Source organism: Oculina patagonica, chromosome 3, assembly GCF_052425735.1.
Source record: "Oculina patagonica isolate OP01 chromosome 3, crgOcupat, whole genome shotgun sequence".
NCBI lineage: Eukaryota > Metazoa > Cnidaria > Anthozoa > Scleractinia > Oculinidae > Oculina > Oculina patagonica.
The window spans coordinates 18,593,373-18,613,473 of record NC_135760.1 but is presented as its reverse complement, the minus strand read 5'-3'; the positions used below and the strand labels follow the sequence as shown (position 1 = coordinate 18,613,473).

Here is a 20,101-nt window from a genome sequence, read left to right as displayed (position 1 = left end):
ACGACTGAAGATTTCCCTACTCTTTCTCGAAGCACCTTGACAAAAAACCAACAGTCACTTTATTTTGGTTGTATCTATTTTTGAATTGCTACTCTCTTTTGTTTCTTTGTATTTTTTGTCAGCTATTGTCTGAAACTAACTTAAAAACTTTCTTAATTTTTTTTAAGGGCTTTTGACAACAGTTCATTATGTTTATTATGACATGATTACATTCTTTTAAGCCTTTAGTGAATCAAGTTGTTGCCACAATCTACGCTCGCTTTCACCGTAAACAGCTGCCAGAGGGAAGAGCAGTGTACGGTGTCTTTACAAGGGATTATCGATTCAATACATTAAACTCCCAGGTAACTTGACTTAAATCCGAGAACCAACGGCTTTAGTTACTTTTTACGCCACTTAAACTGGGTACGCTTCTTTACATAATATGACTTTGTTACAATTAAGAACCTCTTTTCTTTTCACGAGCCTTTAAAATTTTGATGGTAGAAATACTTAAAATTAACTTAAGTTATTACATGGTTGCCATCTACTTCATTTTTGCATAACATGACAATTTATTGTTACGGTCTTTGTAATTTCAACGCACGCTTTCTTCCTTTTACCGACAGATCCTTGTTACAGTTCCTCAGTGTCTAGAGATACTTTTTCTTTCACCTCGCAGACAGGACTGGGCAAAGAATGTCAAATATGTGATCTTCGATGAGGTAATGATGTCTAGTTTCTTTTATTAAGTTACGATGCCCAGTAAATGACTGAATAACTGGTACAGAGTGATAACAATTTTTATTGGTCTTCGTGCCTTTCAACTGCAGGTTCATTGTCTTGGACAAGAGATTGGTGCAGAAGTCTGGGAACATCTTCTTCTTCTGATTCGCTGTCCTTTCCTGGCGCTCTCGGCAACCATTGGAAATCCTCGTGACTTGATGGGGTGAGAGTTGAGTATACGATTACTAAGAGGTTTCTAAACGATCAGGGCCGTGACTAGCAAGAGGCAAGACGGGTAACGTCTAGATTTTAACCCAAAATTAAAAACAAAATATGTTTAGTTGGTAAAATAATCCCCCAGTAGAACAAGATTGATTTTTCTCAAGAAAACCCTTGTGAAAAACGTTGAAGAAAGAGTTTCAGAGCTTCTAGATTTCAAACTTTTCTGGAGTCATACCCCCAGAAACCTCGTCTATGCCAAAGCGGTCTGGTTACGGCCCTGACGATGTGATTTTGCTGTAAACGTTTTGTCTATTATTAGTACTAACAGCATTTTAATAACAGCTAGTTGTAATCGTTACCGCAATTTTGTTGAGGTTTTCCTTCACTCGTGTTAGTACAGCCTACATTTATTTATTTTTTATTTTTTATTTTTTTAAATGAACTTATCGTTTCCATTAAAGCTGGTTGCAAGCTGCTCAAGACTTCCGTGAAAAACAAGATAAACAAGACACTGGCAAGCTGAGGAATTCATACAGGATCAGACTAGGTAAATGAAGTATTACCGTAAACACGAAAACTCCGGCCCAAGAGCGAATGAAAGTTTTCTTAATTTCTTATTTAGATACACCTTATTGCAATAACGTTGTCATAGAAAAAAGAAAAAAAAGAGGTAAATAGGAATTATTAGGCTATAAGCGTAGTTTCATAACTGATCGCATTTACAGAAAACTCACGAGTTTTATCTGCACACTTTGTGTCCACTTTTTATGCTGTAACACGATAAATTGATTTATTCGTATTTTGAGGCATTTTGAGGCTATTTGTACGAATAAACTTTATGCATGCCCTTAACTAATTCCTATTTGACTTTTTCCTTTTTCCTTTTTTCTATGACAATCTTATTGCAATTAGTTTCAAATAGTCACTACTTTCTATTTTGTCCTCAGTTACAAAGCAGAGTAAAGGTCGGGACCACATATGCTGACGCAATATTTGCCACATTTTATGTGACGAGTCGTCTATACGAGTACTTTTTCGTATGTGACAATTTTTTATTTGTCACATAAAAGCTTGTCAACAAAATATATTTGTCACATAAAAATTGGCCAATTTTCTTCATCTATACGGGCAAATATAAACTGTCACATAAAAATTGCTCGTGTAAACTAGGCTTTTGTGATGCCCTTGTTCTCTCCTAAGTAATAGATACTGGATAACTGACAGCAGTGTAGCCTTGTTAGTAACGAACTCTTGTGTTATTAACATTTTCTGTGTAATTGTTTGTTTGTTTTTTAAAGTTACCTGTGACGAGAGATACTCAGATCTGGAAAAGAGTATCTACCTTCCAAGTCCTAATAACGGCGGGTTTTCTAAGAAAACGAGGAAATATGAGAATAGTTATGATGTTCAAAGCACTGAGGAGTTTGTAAGACTTCACCCATGTTCCCAGCTCGGACCCAAGCAGGTGAGGAATCATATTCAGCGCGAACATAATAGGCCATTTCCGAGTTACTCCTTGCCTCTGTTTTAAAACGAGTCTACGTGCGAAACCATTCATATGAAAATGAGTTTCACCCAGAGGCCAATTTTCATGCAAATCAAACTCATTTTCATTTGAATAGTTTTGCACGTAGAGTAACTCGGAAATGGCCTATTCTAGTAGTTTTAGTTTTATAACTGTTAAAGAACTTTTCCATGTCGTAAATCCATAATTATTGATTTTTTTAGTCTTTTTATAATTTCAAGAGGATTATTAAGATGACTAATTAATTAATGATTAAGTAATTAAATCAGTACTCTGTCAACCAAACGATTTAGCTCTTATTTCAACGCTTCATACCAAGCCCAGGGGGCAGTCGCTTTTGAAAGTGACGGGGATGCTCGTCGTCTCGCTTAGGGGTGTAAATTTGGGATTTTTGGTCTCGCTTTGGGTGTTCCAGGACAAACGCCAATATTTTTAGCCATAATGGTCTGTAACGCACGAAGAAATATACAAAAATGAATCCTCTTTTTAGAATTTTGGAATCTTTTAGGGGTCTAAAAAAGCTTGAGCCACGCCCAGATTGGTCTCTTTCAGATGTTCTTTTCAAAATTTCCGACGAGCATCCGCGTACCTTTAATATGGGAGTCCCCACCCACCCCACCCCCCTCCCGGGATACCAAGACCCGGTTGTTCAAAGCACGATTAAGCTACTCCAGGATATTTCCTTTAATTTAAATTTCAGTTTCTTGGGAACTAACGATAACATGTTAAACGCTGTAGCGCAGCTGAAAACCATGTGACATTCCAGCTTCCCCATTAATCGTTAACGAAGTACACTTTAGCGCTACCAAATCTATAACTGCAAACTTACATGTCACCTGTCCTTTGTTTACAAACACAGCTGCACGAAAATGGTTTTCCAGGTGATATGGCTCTTACACCTGAAGAAACTCTTCAACTGTATGACGTCATGGTTAAGCACTGGCCCGACAAAGAATCATTACAGGTTGGCGGATAGCGTAAATGTTCCAAAAAAGTAGCAAGTGGCGAGGGATAGAAGGACGAATTAAGGTGGCTCGTAATGGTTTATATATTTCCATCTTTGGCATTCTAGGTTAAACTTTTAGTACAACTTTGTAAAGGTTTGAACAAATTTAAGTCACCGTGACGTCAAAAATCGTTGCCATAGCAACGTCCAAAGTGGTCAAAAATACCTTATATTTGACTTTTTGAGGCTAAAAGCTAGACGGTGAAAGTTTTGGTTTTCATATATTTTTGTCTAGTAGACAAAACAAACAATCTAACGATTTTTTAAAAAAAATTCTGTAGGTGGGGTTCAGAGCCACCTTAAATTTATGAAAAAAAATAACGTAGCTCCGAATCGTGCCTACAGATTTTTTAAAAATCGGCAAAAATGTTCCTTTTGTCGGTTAGATAAAAATGTTTCAAAAACAAGAACTTTCACCGAGTAGTTTTTGATTTATTAGCCTCAAAAGGTCCAAAATAGGGTATATTTGACCTCAAATGACGTTACCATGGCAATGAATTGTGTTCATTTGTAAAAATTCCACAAGTTTGTACTAAAATATCTTCCTAAAACTTATTAGACTAGTATAGCTGCGACAGAACACCAAAGACGGGCATATCTAAATCTGACTAAACTATTACGAGCCACCTGAAGCGATTGTTCCTGCTTTTACATAGCAAACTACGTCCTAAAATCCTAATGGTTTTTAACTTTATTTGTACCTGGTACGAACCTCCCAACGGGTTATATATCAAATGAACATGCCTCGACATAAACAACATTATGTCTAGAAATAATGTATGTATAATGTATGTACTCAAGGCTATGTTAGGCCGGTCTATGACTTCTTATCCAACATGGCGGTAACAATATACAGAACTGTCAACCCTATTGGTAACCAATATTCTGGTCGAATTTAATAACTGGAAAGTAAGGTGTGTGTGGGTATTCGTGTTGAACAGTTACCGAAAAAGTCATTTTCCTGTAGCCTTAAAGAGTGATTGTTAAACGTTTTCTTTTTGCAGGAACTTTCTCCAGAGCGATATTTCTTGGAAAGTAAGTTCATTCCAAAGAGCCACGCTCGACAATACGAAAATGAGCTCAAGAAAGAATTTAAGTCCTGGGCCGATGAGGAACAGTCGGAGAAGGTAAAATAATCTGGTTATATCATCTAATTATTTTTTTTTTCTTTTTTGTAAATCTCCAATGCAACATTGGTACATAAAACAAGTAGAAAGAAAGTTGAATTAGTGAAATGTACATGGAGTGTTACGTGCCAAAAATATTTAATGATGGAACCAAACGAAAGATGTAATATTCGTTATGTTACAAGCATGGGCCAAGAATTAACTACTGAGCTTAAAATTTCCATCTATTATTATTATTCTTCAAAGTAGTAGTAGTTGTTCTCGTTGTTGGGTTTATACGTTAACTTCAACTCGAAGGTTCTTGGCTGCTTTTGGGAAATTTTGGGCAATCGAAATCTAAGGACAAAAATCCTGTTCAGTAAACCGCACGAGCTTATGCTTGCTTGCATATGTATACTGAAAGTTGCGACGTCATCTTGTCATAGAAATACATCATGTCACTTTGTAGCATCGTCTGCTACTTAGCAATGTCTTTGAAAATCGTGAGCTCAGTAAACTGTTTTAGGGCCTGTTTACATGATTCCGGAATGACTTTCATTCCGGAACGAGTTCATTCCATCCCGATACATTTCTCTGTATCTGTTTACATGATACCGAGACGAAAGTCAAGTCATTCCGGAATGAGTTCATTCCGGTTTTCATTCCGGAATAAAAGTTTCGTTCTGGAATGACATTTCATTCTGGTATCATGTAAACACAGAACGAATTTCGTTCCGAGATGAAGCCGCAACTCGCGAAACCGCATACGGACTCCACAGTTTGAATTCAGAGCGAAAAACGTAATAGCATTTACTGTTTAGCCCAAAGAAGCAGCTCTATGGTCAAATTACTCGTTAAAATTGCAGATACGGCCATTAATGGCCACAAAAACATGTTTACGCGAAACATGCGCCATCTTGTTTTGACCTCGCGCGAAAACCACGCACGTGAAAATGCCTTTGGTTGAACCGATCGACTCTGTCATGTAAATGCAGAACGAACTTCATTCCGGAACGAGTTTCGTTCCGGAATGAAAGTCATTCCGGAATCATGTAAACAGGCCCTTAGAATGTCAGCCAGTTTTGCAAAAATGAATTGAGTAACAGTAGGTTACAGTAAACAAACGGTAAATTCTTAAAGGGACAGTGTCACGAGAAACCTAAGTTTTTGTGTGAACTATGCTAGAATTATAAGGTGCGCTCAATATTTAACAGAATAGCTTTTGAACAACAACAGAAAGGCATAAATATATTTTACAAGATGTAAATGAACCGCAATCAATGGTTTTTATGTGATTTTGTTCAATTAACACTTTCAAACTTGAAAACGTCGGCCCGACGTTTTTAAGTTTTAAGGTCTCCGCACAGTGGGGACAAGACGCAGGGACATGTCGCAGCAACATGTAGCAGCGACAAAATCATGTGTTGCTCACGCTGAGGGGACATGAAGCAGGGACGTGTAGCGGGGACATGTAGTAGCAACAAAATCAAAATGTGTACACACACACGAGTAAGGGCCTGTTTACATGATTCCGGAATGACTTTCATTCCGGAACGAGTTCATTCCATCCCCATACATCTTTCTGTATCTGTTTACATGATACCGAGACGAAAGTCAAGTCATTCCGGAATGAGTTCATTCCGGTTTTCATTCCGGAATGAAAGTTTCGTTCTGGAATGACATTTCATTCTGGTATCATGTAAACACAGAATGAATTTCGTTCCGAGATGAAATCGCAACTCATTAAACCGCATAGGGACTCCACAGTTTGAATTCAGAGCGAAAAAACGTAATAGCATTTACTGTTTAGCCCAAAGAAGCAGCTCTATGGTCAAATTACTCGTTAAAATTGCAGATACGGCAAATAATGGGCACAAAAACATGTTTGCGCGAAACATGCGCCATCTTGTTTTGATCTCGCGCGAAACATGCGCCACCTTGTTTTGATCTCGCGCGAAAACCGCGCACGTGAAAATGCCTTTGGTTGAACCGGTCGACTCTGTCATGTAAATGCAGAACGAACTTCATTCCGGAACGAAACTCGTTCCGGAATGAAAGTCATTCCGGAATCATGTAAACAGGCCCTAACTGTAGCGCCGGGGACATGCCCCAGGGACATGTCGCAGCGACACGTCACCTCGTGTGTGCTGATAATTTTTTGCACGTGCAACACGAATTCCTGCAACATTTTGTCCCTGCGACATGTTGCACGAAGTTCAACGAGTTGAATTCCATACAACATGTCGCAGGGACAAAACAGCTTCAAAGTTCGTGTTGCGCGTGCCAAAAATAATCTGCACACACGAGGGGACGTGTCGCTGCGACATGTCCCTGGAACATGTCCCCGCTACATTTTCTTGCGTGTGTACACATTAGAGTGAATTCGTGTAACCCTTTTTTGTATGTTAATGAGCTGTATAATATTCTAATGTTTGTGTACAATTAAAACAATACACGAGTGGTCAGACAACCTCAAAGAAATCACTTAAATTGTTATACAGAAAATAAAAAGAAACAGGAAGCGTTTCCTCCTTCTTTAAACACCAGGAGTCTGGTTCAAAATACGCAGAATTTAGTCATTTCGCGTTGTTGTTTTTCAAAAGACGGGAAAGAAATTTGCAAAGAGTTATAGAACACGGCTATTTTCCTGCTCATTAAACGTTTTGTTTGCTAAACAAAAGTTGTTTGCCATCGTGGCTTGCTAAAGCTCCCCTATGGATTGCGCGCGCAGAATAGTGTTCCTGAGTGTTACATTCAAGTTTAATTTTATGTATTTTTTTTCTTTTAGGCGTTTTTAAGTATAAAATGTTTATCTAAAATCGCAAAACAAATCAAGGCATGATAAATTTTAAGCCCCGTTATTTGTTTCGGTTTCTGCAAGTTGGTAAATACTTGAATTTATATAACCTGACATCTATAGCTACATGCAAATTTCTTCATATACTTACGATGTGTCGGTAATTTTCTGTTTTCCTGAACAGCTCATTTAAATATTACACGGCGCATTAGCATATAAAAAACGGGTTATACGAATTCACTCTAATGTGATTTTGTTGCTGCTACATGTCCCCGCTCTACGTCCCCAGAGTGTGAACAACACATGATTTTGTCGCTGCTACATGTCGCTGCGACGTGTCCCTGTGTCTTGTCCCCACGTGTGCGGAGATTGCGTTCCTATCAGTCCGTGGCCACATCACTGTAATTAACAATTTTCATGACAAATACAGTACATTTTCGCAATGCCAGCCACTTTCTGCATTTTAAGCGGATCTCTAATTAATTCCAACACCTTCACTGGATTTTCAGGTAGCGCGAAATGTTAGTGATACTGCCCCTTCAATATGTTGATTATTGATTATTTTAGGTCCAGTCCGTCATTCAGTCATTAAATTTCGTTTGCATGGAGAAGCAGGCCTCAACTGAAGAAGAGTGGAGCGAACTAGCAATGCCTTCGTCTGGTAAATTTTTCATCTGCAGAAATTTCCCAAAACTCGTCGACCAACTCAGAGCACAAAATAAACTGCCAGCCCTGGTCTTCAGGTAATACACGAATCAGAGTCTTTACTGACACACGATTGGGCAGTCATTACACTTCTATTTTACTATTAATTTACAATGCTGAAAATGATCGCTCGTAGTTCGACCTCGTTAAGTTATTAATCATTTGAGTGTCCTGTAAAACAAAAAGCAAAGCAATAGGCCTTATCACGATTTTCGACGCCATCTTGACGAGTAGGCAAAGCGGGTAGAAATTACAGTGTTTGTATGGGAATCCGACGGCAAATATCTTTTTCAAAAATTGAATTCTGGACAACTTATGAATTGTTAAGTTAAGATGCTTGGCAAAAGTTTTTATTTGCCAAGTTTGAAGGATGTCTCTGGGCTAGAAAGTGTTCAGTTACATTTGTCTATAATTTTTCCCTCGAACCGCGAACCGCGTCAATAATTGTAACCGCGTTGCCTATCCGTCACTGAGATGGCGTCGAAAACTGTCATAAGGCCTATTACAATATCCATTCGCAACAAACGCAGACGACAGAATCAGCCAATCAGAAAAAAGACACAAATACACGTGACCGGCTCAAAGCGCGGGAAAACGTGTGCGAACACGCCACGACTGGCTTTGTTTGGTATTTGATTGGATGACTGAAGATAGCACGAATTTTTATAAACCAATCATAAAGCGTATCAAAACAAAACCAAAGCAATTCCGGATAACTTGCGGCACTCAATTAAAAACCACGCTACGCAACAGCAATGGACGCTTATCCTGGGTTTGATCCAGAAATCAGAGCATTTCAGGATCAAGTCTTATGTGGATTTTGAAGAGTGGAAGTTTAAAAAAAAATAAACCATTCATAAACATTCTCATTACATTTTTGATTATTAGAAGGAACGCCTGAATGGTTTTAACAATAATAAAAAACGGCCGCTTTTGCTTCAATACCGTATTTCTTCCATAAAGCGCCCGCATCGCTCATTTTATGGTCCGGGTTTTTCCTTGCCACTCTTCATAATTGCACCAGCCTTATTTTATATCAATTTTATCTTTGGCAAGAAAGCTAAAGATATCTACTTTATTCAGTTATTCTAACGGGTTTTTTTAAGGATAGGGATGGGTTTTTGTTATGAACATACCTGTAATGCCGAAATCACCTGAAAGTGAGGTAAATGTTTGTCTTGTCGTTTCCATTCTTGTTACAGCTTTGACCGTGTGCTCTGCGAAATACTATCGCAGTGTATTACACAGGAATTTGAAAAACGAGAGGCAGTCCTTAGGGCAAAAAGTGGCCCAAGAAAATTAAAACTTACAGAGAAGAGGCAAGCAAAGGCTGAAAAGAAATTGAAAAAGACAAGAGATGAAACAGAGAAAGAAAAGGCGAAAAGGTATATTTCAAGCAACTAAGTTAATTTTTTAGCAGTGTTTATGTACCCAGGTAAAGGATGGTTTCCTAGATGATAAATACCACTACAGAATTGCAGACATCGTGACAGTACATCAGAGTGTTACGCCATTTTTAGAAACTTGATAATGATAAAAAGGAAAACAGAAAAAATAGCAAAAGGAACCCATATCTGATGAGAAACAAGAATCAAAACGTCAGATATCCAAATGTACAAAACTGGAGTAAATTTACGTTACTGAAGTGAAATGCCAGGTTTAATCTCGCAATAGGTTGAGCAGCCAACAAGGAGAACAAGACAAGGAAGATTTTTCAGCTTTGGATAAACCTTTGCCGGAATGTTCATTGGCGTTTACACACGGAATTGGAAAACAGGTACAGGCAATCGAACCTTTTTAATACGGACACCACAGGTACAGGGAACAGTGTCTGTATTATTGCAGAGGTAGAATTTATGTGAAATTTTGTCTCTTTCGCACCTAGTCAACTTCCTGTATTAGGAAGGTGTCCGCAGTATAAAAGCGTCCATAAGGAGAGGCTTCGACCGTAGACAAAAGCTGATAAAGGGTTATTAAATGAATTTATGACGTCAATTTTTAAGGCTCTGATTTGTACCCGCCAGTTGTCCAGAAGTTTTTGCAAACTAAAGCTTGTGAAATTCCTGTGTACCAAACCAGTGAACTTTCAAACACCCAGTCAAAAAACAAAGTTTTCCAATGATCTCTTCTCGCGTTTTATTCGCAGTTTAAGAATTTATTTGTTGTCGATGTGTCATCTGCCGTGTGAAGATAGCCTGCCTCGAACATTAATAGTTTTTGACGTTTATTAGTTATCAATAGCTATTTCTCTTAGCTGTGAAAGCTCCAATATACGATTTCAACGGATTTTTTGTTTGTTTTATAGGATTTGAGCAAGGTAATGGGTCGCATATGGTTCATCAAGAGCAGTGATCCGTTTAGACGAGGCTTGAAACGAGGCGTCAGCTACCATCACGCTGGACTTAACAACAAAAAACGCAGCGTCGTGGAAATGCTGTTTAGAGAGAAATATCTTCAAGTAAGATTACCCTATTTAGTCTTGTGGGGGGCGCACAGAATGGCAGCGATAGTCTCAAATTGATCTTGGTGAAAAAATATTCAAGCAACAATTCTTAAAATTGGCGACTTTCCCTAAAATTATAGGAAACATTTTAATGTGTTAACTGTTTGAATATATGAGTTAAGTTTCTGTGGTAGCCATGTTTTCAAAGTTAACGAAAGTTGATGTTTTTAGCGTAATTTTATGTTTTAAGGTGGCTCGCAATGGTTTTTAACATTACCGTCTTTGGCATTTCATCCCAGCTACACCAATGATGTTGAGGAATTACTTGTAGTAACAATTTGTATAAGTTTCACCAATGAACAACCTAAGATCACTTTTACATTAAAATACGTTCCCTTGGCAACGTCAAAAGATACCCTATTTTTGACCATTTGAGGTTGAAAGTTTTTGTTTTTACAGTCAACTCTGTCTTAACAGACACCTCTATAAGACGGACTTCAATGTGGTGTTTGTTTATCCCTGCCGTTTTTTTCAGTTATTTTACTGTTACTAACTCTCTATAAAACAGGCACCTCTCTAAGACGGCCAACAACCACTTTGATACTGTCAACGGACACTTGAGAAGTGTTTTCTTTAAGTGAATAATACTTCAAAACCTCGTATCCCCATTAAACAAATTAAAGTCAGTTAGCGCCTTGAGGATACTAAACTTAATTTGAGCCACCTAATTAATAAGATTGTGGTTTTTTAAAAGACTTGACGCTTTATATATCCTTAAGATGTTTTTGATTTTTTCTGAACATTTTCTGAACATTTGGAAAAAAATTAACATATGCAAGATGGCAGACTAGTATTAAGGTATGACTTCTGTCATTTTGGCGTGTTATGACGTCGTAGTTGACACGTGATTGCCACTTTTATAATGAACATTTTTGAACGCTTTCCCAATTCGCTCTCAACTCTCAATTATAACGCCTCACGTGGTTGTCGTGCCTTGTTAGGTTATCACGGCAACAGGGACCTTGGCCCTTGGTATTCACATGCCTTGCAAAACAGTTGTGTTCGCTGGTGACTCGCCATTCTTAAACTCTCTGCAGTACAGACAGGTGAGAAAGCAATCTTCAACTTCGCCTTTTGTCGAACCTGGAGGCAGTGTGGCCAGGAGTGCGTAACGCGGGTTATTCTTCCTGAGTTCAAGTAAATGCCGCTTTTGACGGGTTGACAAAAAGAGAGGAATTTGAAGATGTATTTGATTAAGCCAACAATGTGGCTTTTCTTGGAGAGGCGCGAAATAGAGGATATCTTTGGAAAGTCGTGGGAAACCACTTTGCTCTTCTTTTACACATAAACTATACTGTAAGGCGAGGGTTGTATTAATAGCCTGTTATTGGTTTTATAGATTTATTCCATTCATGACCCATCTCAGAACACTTTACACTTTTTCCGTTTTCTTTTTTATAGTTAGTATAGTAAAACTAACTATTCCAGGACCAAGCAGGAGAGCCTATGATCCTTTTTGGACAATGTATACAAACAAAATCGTACAATGTTCCATTGAAAAAGTGGGGAAAACCGCATGAACTAAAAGACGGGTTCTCGTAGGATTGAAAGCTAGTTAAAGACACGCCACTTCTTTCGTCTGTACCTTGCGGTCGCAGAGCGCCAATATGATTTGCTGACACCAGTCACGTGACAGCAAGACTAATGAGTAAAGCGGCGTTCACACGACAAACTATTGGCCAACTCGTGTTGGCAAACTCGAGTTGGTGTGTGTGAACGACGCAGCAACGGCAAACAAGTTGGCCAACTGTTGGCGACAAAATAGAACTTGTCTCTATTCTCACCAACAGTTTGCCAACTTGTTTGCCAACTGTTGTTGTGTCGTTCACATACACCAACTTGAGTTTGCCAACATGAGTTTGCCAACTTTAGTTTGTCGTGTGAAGGCCGCTTAATGCAAAATCTAATGGAATGTGACAAAAGATCCTTACAATTTCAAAATTCCTTCCTATTTTGTGCGGCTTTAGGACATTCATTTAACCCATTTCTTCCATTCATTTTAACCCCTTTCAGATGTCTGGCCGGGCGGGTCGTAGAGGTTTTGACCCAGTCGGGAATGTTGTGTTCTTTGGAGTTCCTTACCGGAAGGTTCAACGCCTTATCACAGCTAACATCCCAAAGCTTGTCGGGAACTTTCCTATCAACGTATCGCTGGTACTGCGCCTGCTCCTGATGACGTCAAAAGGAGATGACAAGAAAGATGCGCTCACTAAGGTTTGTGGGAAAGAAAACTTTATTATTAAACGTTGAGCATTCCATTTGGCGCACTCAACTAACTATTCTATTTTTGACTTGTTGAGGATAATCACTTAACCAATCGGTGAAAGTTTTTGTTTTTGATATATTTCGTTTAACCGACAAAACAAAAATTGTTACAAAATTTGAAAGAAATCTGTGTGGCGTTCTTACTTTCATTTCCAGGCTCTTTCACTTCTGTCTCACCCATTCATTTGCCGAGAACACCCCGAGATGGAGAGTCAGATCAAGAAGCATTTTCTCTTTAGCGTCGAGCTCCTTGCTAGATTGGTAAGTTGAAAAACCTTTACCATCTTATTCTTGGATTTTTTTCATATTGTAAAATCATATAAATACGTGTGCGTACTTCTTAATATATAAAGTCAATTTAATAATACAACGGCTTTTGATAAGGCCCATTTCCACAGGTGACTTGGTGCGCAATTTCGGTCTGGACTTCCACTGAGATTTTTTCTCGCGTTGCAACCGGCTGCAATCTTAGAACGATTTGAGAGCGATATCACTCCGTGGAATTTTTATAAAATTGACGTCGAACACACGTCTTATAAGCAAGAGTGGTGCTGTTTAAGTCTTGAGTTTGAATCCTCCGACGATATAACGCTGAAATCACGACAGAATCACACTGAAATCACCAGACATTTACACGCGCGATTTGGAGTTACAAAGCTAGCGCGCCAAACAATCGCAGTAAAAATCGGGAGAAAAGTTGCACTCGTACTAAAACTCGCCTTTGTAAATATGCCTTTAGAGACAAAATAGTTTCCTTCCCACCGCCTAAATTTCGAAAAGCTGACTCCTTGAGATTTAGCCCTTCGTCAGAGGCTTTTGTTCAGTCGAAGCAGGGCGAACGCTCGATATATCATCTTTCCAAATTCGCTACCGCAGTTAATTTACTCTTTTTGACATCTAGTTTATGATACGTTATATGCAGCAAATAGGCAAGAAAACTTCTGAATTACCGTGATGAGATCTAGATTTGTGCACCAATTCGCATTTTGTTAAACAAATGAGTGGCAACCTTTTCATCATTGTTTATTTTCTTGCAGAGTCTCATAAACAAAGAGAACGGAGCTCCTCAAGAGATGGCCGGACTTGCTACCCATCTTCACTATCATGAGCCTTCCAACTATGTCTTGGTCAGTTTTCTACAAGGAGGGCTCTTTCATGATCTTTGTCAACCAGGAAAAAATGGTAATAACACCAACCATGTGATCTAACATGCAAATTCGCCTTTCCAGGTTCACAGATTGTAGTGAAGGGACAAAATAGACGAGCCGAGGAAGGGGGGAAGCTCCCCCGCCCGCTCTTCCAATTCCCCTATCCCTGTTTCCTTTTCCTGGAATAGGTTGCAATGCATCATAATCAAATCTAGTTAATATGTTTCGTTTCCTTTTCATTGCTACAGGCAAGTTTTCGGAAGACGTCATGAGGAAAATGGTGCTTGTTCTAAGCCATTTGTTTGGTAGAAGATTCCTTCACGCCAGTTTCAAGCGAAGGATCCACTTGTGTCCGACTTCAAAAGTAAGCTTGCCTTTACCCGGGAGGATTTTGACTGTTTAGCCTCCTGTTAAAGAGCTGGAAGACGAATACCTCATCTTATAATGTAGCCTACATTTTTCAAGTAAAGATAAACTAGCAATGAAAGATCGGTGAAGGCTTTTATCTTTCCTACTCGTTCGTGCGTTTATTTTGCGCGTTCCATAGAACAGGTAGTAGGCTACGGGAGCATGTACAATTTAACATTTGTATTTTGCCTGATATACGTATTGAAAATATAGTCAGCCAATTAAGTAAGTCCGTAGCTTAAAAATACGCACAAATACCTTAGAAGCTATATTCTACCATCAGGAAACGTTATTGGCAATGCAATGGTTAAATACAGTACCTCGCATATCCTAATGCATTTTTGTTTTGTTTTTTCCCTTCTTCTCTTTTTCCTCTTCCCAGGTAATTTTGGAGGATCTCCCTGAGGAATTTGCCGAAGCGCTTCAAGAATACAACCGTCAGGTTACAGATGTCTTCAGCCAATACCTCACAACAGTGGCCGCGGAACTCGAAAAGAACAGGGGAGAGGAGAATAAACTCCCGTTATCTGCCATCGGTAAGAAAGATACGCAGGCAGCTATATATGTAGTCTTTGATTGACATATGCTACATAAGATATTGCTATTATACGTACAACCGCTTGAAACGGGCACCTTATTATGGACAGTTTTGTTTGTCCCGACAAAAAGGCTCATACATTTTCTCTTACATTAATACGGGCACCGGACAGTTTTCTGTGACAAAAGAGAGACGTTATCAACAAAGTTAACCTCGCTTTACGGACACTTCTTTACTGCCTATCTGTGCACCGCACATTTTTATGTTACGACGGCATGCTAATTGTATCCGTTAGAAAAATCAAGATTAGTAATACCGTAGGATAAATACATCGTGTCATGATTGACACCTGTCTTTCTTCCGGTGTTTGACTGTGATGCGTGAAGGTAACTTATAAGAAAAACATGATTGGTGAATATATGTATGCATGTGACGCGTGATTTGTCTCCTAGGATGGAAGGATCGGTCGAGATCGATTCTGGATCAATCCAGATTGATCCGAATCGACCCCGTATCGATTCTGGAGCAATCTGGATCGATTCCGTATCAATCCAGAATCGATCCGGATCGATCTAGAATTGATACGATGCGGATCGATTCGAATCGATTTAAATCGATCCGGAACAATTCAAATCTATCCAGATCGATCCGGATCGATTATGGATCAATTTAGATATTGGATCGATCAATCGATCAATCGAAAATCAAACCAGTTCGATTCCGAGTTCCACTGTATCTGTTGCAGATTTTCCAGACCAGGCGAGCATTACCGACCTTGGCGAGCACGACGCCATCAAAAGCCTTGCGCGTTCTTCAATTCTGTACTCCGCTTGTTCGTCATTTGCTGCACTGTCAGGAAACACAGACTTACAGCTGCATTCTACAAACCAGACTTTAGCTGTACACCAAGAGATGAAAGAAAGCAGTGCCAGTAAAGGAAATAAGAACTCTGCAGGACACGGTAACAGCAAAAGCGGTGAGAGAGGTGAAGACGGCAAGCCTGTAGATAAAGAGATTGAAGACGAATCTGAAAGTGACGAAGACGAGGATGAAGTAGGACATCGTGAGCCAATTGATCATTTGCTAAAGGTGAGAATTTTCTCAACGCATTTCATACGACACATTTTTGTAAAGTTGAAACGCCATTTTTAGTTAAAAATGGCTTTTTATAGCGAACTGGGTTGGCTTCTTATGTCAGGGACACCCTAACACACGTTCAAATATTGAACTACAAGACTTTAACACACGTTCAAATATTGAACTTCAAGATTCAGAAACGCTTTCAAATATTGAACTTCAAGATTTGGACATGAGTTCAAATATTGAACTTTAGGATTTGGAGAAACGTTGAAATATTAAACTTCAAGATTTAGACACACGCTCAAATATTTAACACCCTTTTTAATATTTAACTACAAGATTTAAACCCGTTCAAATATTGTACTTCAACATTAAGAAAGGCGTTCAATTATAAAACTTTAAGAATTGGACACGCGTTAAAATATTGAACTTAAAGATTTCAAAACGCGTTCAAATATTGAACTTCAAGATTTGAACACACGTTCGAATGTTAAAAATTCAAGATTTTTACACCCGTTCAAATATTGAACTTCAAGATTTAGACGCGCGTTAAAATATTGAACTTTTAGATTTGGAGAAACGTTGAAATATTGAACTTCAAGTTTTGGACACGCGTTCAAATATTGAACTTCAAGATTTGAACACACGTTCGAATGTTAAAAATTCAAGATTTTTACACCCGTTCAAATATTGAACTTCAAGATTTAGACACTCGCTCAAATATTCAACTTCAAGATTTGAACAGACGTTCAAATATTGAACTTCAAGATTTATATACCCGTTCAAATAGTGAACTTCAAGATTCTTCAAGATTTGATCACGTGTTTAAATATTGAACTTCAAGATTTGGACACCCGTTCAAAAAAAAACAAAAAAAATATTGAGCTTTAAGATTTGGAGAAACGTTCAAATACTGAACTTCAAGATTTTTATATATTACTGTTTATAATTACCCTGCTTATTTATTACTCTATTGTATATATTAATGTAGAAAAGTCTTTTAAACGTGCAGCGGACTAGTATCTCATCCAAGGCGGGAGTAGAAATACTCCTTGTCCCTTAATGCTACGAAAGGCGAGGTAAGCTCCGGCCTGATGGGCGACTAGGCTTGAGCGCGGAATTTACATTGTTTTTTTAAGTTGCAAAGTTTGATTGAACCTTCGGACGTACAAGGAGGGTTGAGGAGGGGAGGGGGGGGGGGGTGTTGGGTGCCACTCCCCTTTAAGGTTTTTTTCGAAATTTTGAAAAATATATTTACCCTACCAAGCTGAAACTTTCAGTAGCAGTTCATCCATCCTTTGCGGAAATTTTGATATGTCAACCATGTGTGTCCATAATATTTGACGTTGCCATGTTTTAACTACAAGCAGGTCTCGCCAAAGATCATCGTTTTTAACATTTTTCTTTATTTTTTCAATTTTTTTTTTAAACAGAAAAGCGCGATTTGTTTACTTTTAAATTCCATAAGCATTCTAGCTTGATTTTTCATCAATTTCAATTATTTTGTGACTTTCTAAGAAAATGTTGAAATCCAAGATAGCTGCTCTAATGACGTCACAGCCCATTTAAATTATGTCATCTTGTGGAGTAAGCTACCGGCTTTCTTCTCAATGCAAAATAATTTTGCTGCGCCTTAATAGAACGAAAACTCCAGGTAGGGGTTTCAATCCCCCCCCCCCCCTCTTGTACGATGGTGGGGGTATGAATTTGCTTTTACATCCGAGGGTTAAAATAAACTACGATCAGACATTACTTTCTCTTTTAGATTATTCGTCAAGATGTTTACACGGACGTAAACGTCGTTCCCACTCTTCCTCTGAAGAAATACAACTCATTTGGTTGTGTTCGACGCTTGAACGCTTATGCACTTGATTTCTTCAAGCACGGATCCGCCACAGTTATTGTGAATGAAAATGGGTTAGTAAAGTAAATGCTTAATTTTTATTTACTTTTCCTGCCTTTACCTTGCCTTTCAAGTTTATTGACATTTGGCTTTGAAATGTGCAATCGTCATTTAAGGAGGCTTAAAACAGTTTTCAGTACATTCCAGCTCTTATAAACTTTGATGGGTCAATGCTACAAAAATTCATCAGTTACCACTACATAAATGGTATCAAACAAATGTCCAATCATTGAAAAACACATTGTGATTATTTTCTTGACGTCACTGGTAACCATAGCAACAGTAAAGCCTGTTTAAGACACCCTTAATTTTAGCTTTAATTGTTTATAACTGAAAAACGAGTCCTTGACCCCCATTTTTTATAATGGAATAATGAACAGCACGTTAAGATACATCTTGTTGCAAAGTTAAAAAAAATTCTCTGGAGGAGTTGCAGAGCCACCTTAAATTTTCGAAAATTTAAGGTGGCCAATCCCGATAACTTAAGCCCCGCTAGCTCGAACTGTTTTTTGTTTCCCTTCAGAGCTGCATGGGACTGTCTATTAATGAGTGTCGTATTCAAGGCACAAAATAAAAATTGTTTGTTTATTTGCTTGATTTTTATTTCGTAGAATCAAGGCTGGGGATGTTTTCACTGTGCTGAAGGACTTTTGCCTTACCATTAAATCGATCAGGTAAAAAAAAATTTTAGAGGAAGCCAACGTGGTGGCCTAATGGTTAGTTCGCCGGACTCCAGGTCGAGCTGTCTGGGTTCGAGCCCTGGCCGGGGTTACTGTGTTGTGTTCTCAAGAAGACACTTTTCTCTCACAGTACCTCTCTCTACCCAGGTGTATAAATGGATACTGGCGACATAATGCTGGGGGGGTACCCTGCGATGGCTTAGTATCCCATTCAGGGGGGAGAAGAAATATGCCTAGCCGCTTAAAGCTACAGAACCGGAATAAGCTCCGGCAGTATGGGTCACAATTCGGAGTTTATAAGACGTCGGCATGGAATCCTTAACTTGGATTTTTATTTTTTTGTAAAAGAATATTTTTACCTTTCATTTTTTAAAAAGAGTGTGTAGTTGTAAGTAATTGCTACCAAAAAAGTGTTATGTGTAAGTAATCTGTCTTCCTTTCTTGTTTCGCAGTTGTTCATTGGAAGAGCTGGGACCGGAATGTGACAATGTGGTGCTCGCCTTTAAGCAGTTGGCGCAGGAATTCGGACAGAAATTTAAAAAGCAGTTTGATGCCGACATTTGAGAAAAAAATTTAAAATTTAAAATAATTATTACTTGAAAATCATTTTGGGCTACTGGCCAAAACAAACTTAACAAGCAAACTTAATATAAACAATTACAGACAGAAATTTAAAGAGAAATTCCTTAAGGTAAACAATTTGTCAGAACGTTTCGTGAAAACCCTGAAAGAAAATGATATTAATGTTACTTTTATCTCTGTTTTTTTCTGAAAACAGGTCCATTTAACAGATTTGGTCAAAATTAAAATTCTTGTTAATCCAGTTTCATCTATCTGAATAATTAAAGATGGTGAACTTGCCATGCCAGTTTTTTTTTATTTTTTATATAAACAAATTTCATACCATTCTTTCTTATTCATGGCCATGTTTGAAAATTCGCTCTCCTATGTTCTTTGAGCGATTGTCAACTGCTCTCATAGAAAACTCGCCCTTGGGGTCTAGTGTAAATAACATCATTCCCATGCATCTGATTTGTTGCACCATGCACTCTTTGTGTGTGAGTTTATTATCAGCTGTCATTTAATAGTCTGTTAGAAACTGACTATTACCGCAACTTGCAACACGGGTGGTAATGCGCGCAACAACTCTTTACAACTTGCAACACGGGTGGTAATGCGCGCAACAACTCTTTACAACTTGCAACACGGGTGGTAATGCGCGCAACAACTCTTTACAACTTGCAACACGGGTGGTAATGCGCGCAACAACTCTTTACAACTTGCAACACGGGTGGTAATGCGCGCAACAACTCTTTACAACTTGCAACACGGGTGGTAATGCGCGCAACAACTCTTTACAACTTGCATTGCAACAATAATGCGAGACAAGTTGAAAGAAAAAAGTTGCCCGTATTATACATTTTCCGACAGCACTGTTAGATCCTTCTTACCGGGACCGAATGCAAAACAAAAACAAAAGCAACAACCAAACAAATCTTGCAGCAACAAT

The 20,101-nt window shown here is 38.5% G+C and overlaps 1 protein-coding gene across 2 annotated transcripts in view; it reads left to right on the top strand.

The window, feature by feature from the left end:
* The window catches only part of LOC144645259 (putative ATP-dependent RNA helicase DDX60), a 39,891-nt gene extending 20,444 nt beyond the window's left edge, over positions 1–19,447 (top strand). For both annotated transcript variants that reach the window (XM_078504748.1, XM_078504747.1), the window contains exons 20-40: positions 222–344; positions 609–704; positions 813–928; positions 1,389–1,474; positions 2,226–2,392; positions 3,312–3,416; positions 4,463–4,585; positions 7,929–8,104; positions 9,269–9,451; positions 9,741–9,843; positions 10,372–10,524; positions 11,511–11,615; positions 12,583–12,783; positions 12,991–13,095; positions 13,872–14,016; positions 14,231–14,346; positions 14,773–14,926; positions 15,674–16,017; positions 17,774–17,925; positions 18,523–18,585; positions 19,044–19,447. In XM_078504748.1, coding sequence (XP_078360874.1) covers positions 222–344; positions 609–704; positions 813–928; positions 1,389–1,474; positions 2,226–2,392; positions 3,312–3,416; positions 4,463–4,585; positions 7,929–8,104; positions 9,269–9,451; positions 9,741–9,843; positions 10,372–10,524; positions 11,511–11,615; positions 12,583–12,783; positions 12,991–13,095; positions 13,872–14,016; positions 14,231–14,346; positions 14,773–14,926; positions 15,674–16,017; positions 17,774–17,925; positions 18,523–18,585; positions 19,044–19,155 — 2,928 coding nt within the window. In that variant the 3' untranslated portion in view covers positions 19,156–19,447. The remainder of the gene's footprint in view (positions 1–221; positions 345–608; positions 705–812; positions 929–1,388; positions 1,475–2,225; positions 2,393–3,311; positions 3,417–4,462; positions 4,586–7,928; positions 8,105–9,268; positions 9,452–9,740; positions 9,844–10,371; positions 10,525–11,510; positions 11,616–12,582; positions 12,784–12,990; positions 13,096–13,871; positions 14,017–14,230; positions 14,347–14,772; positions 14,927–15,673; positions 16,018–17,773; positions 17,926–18,522; positions 18,586–19,043) is intronic.
* The last annotated feature ends 654 nt before the right edge of the window (positions 19,448–20,101 follow it).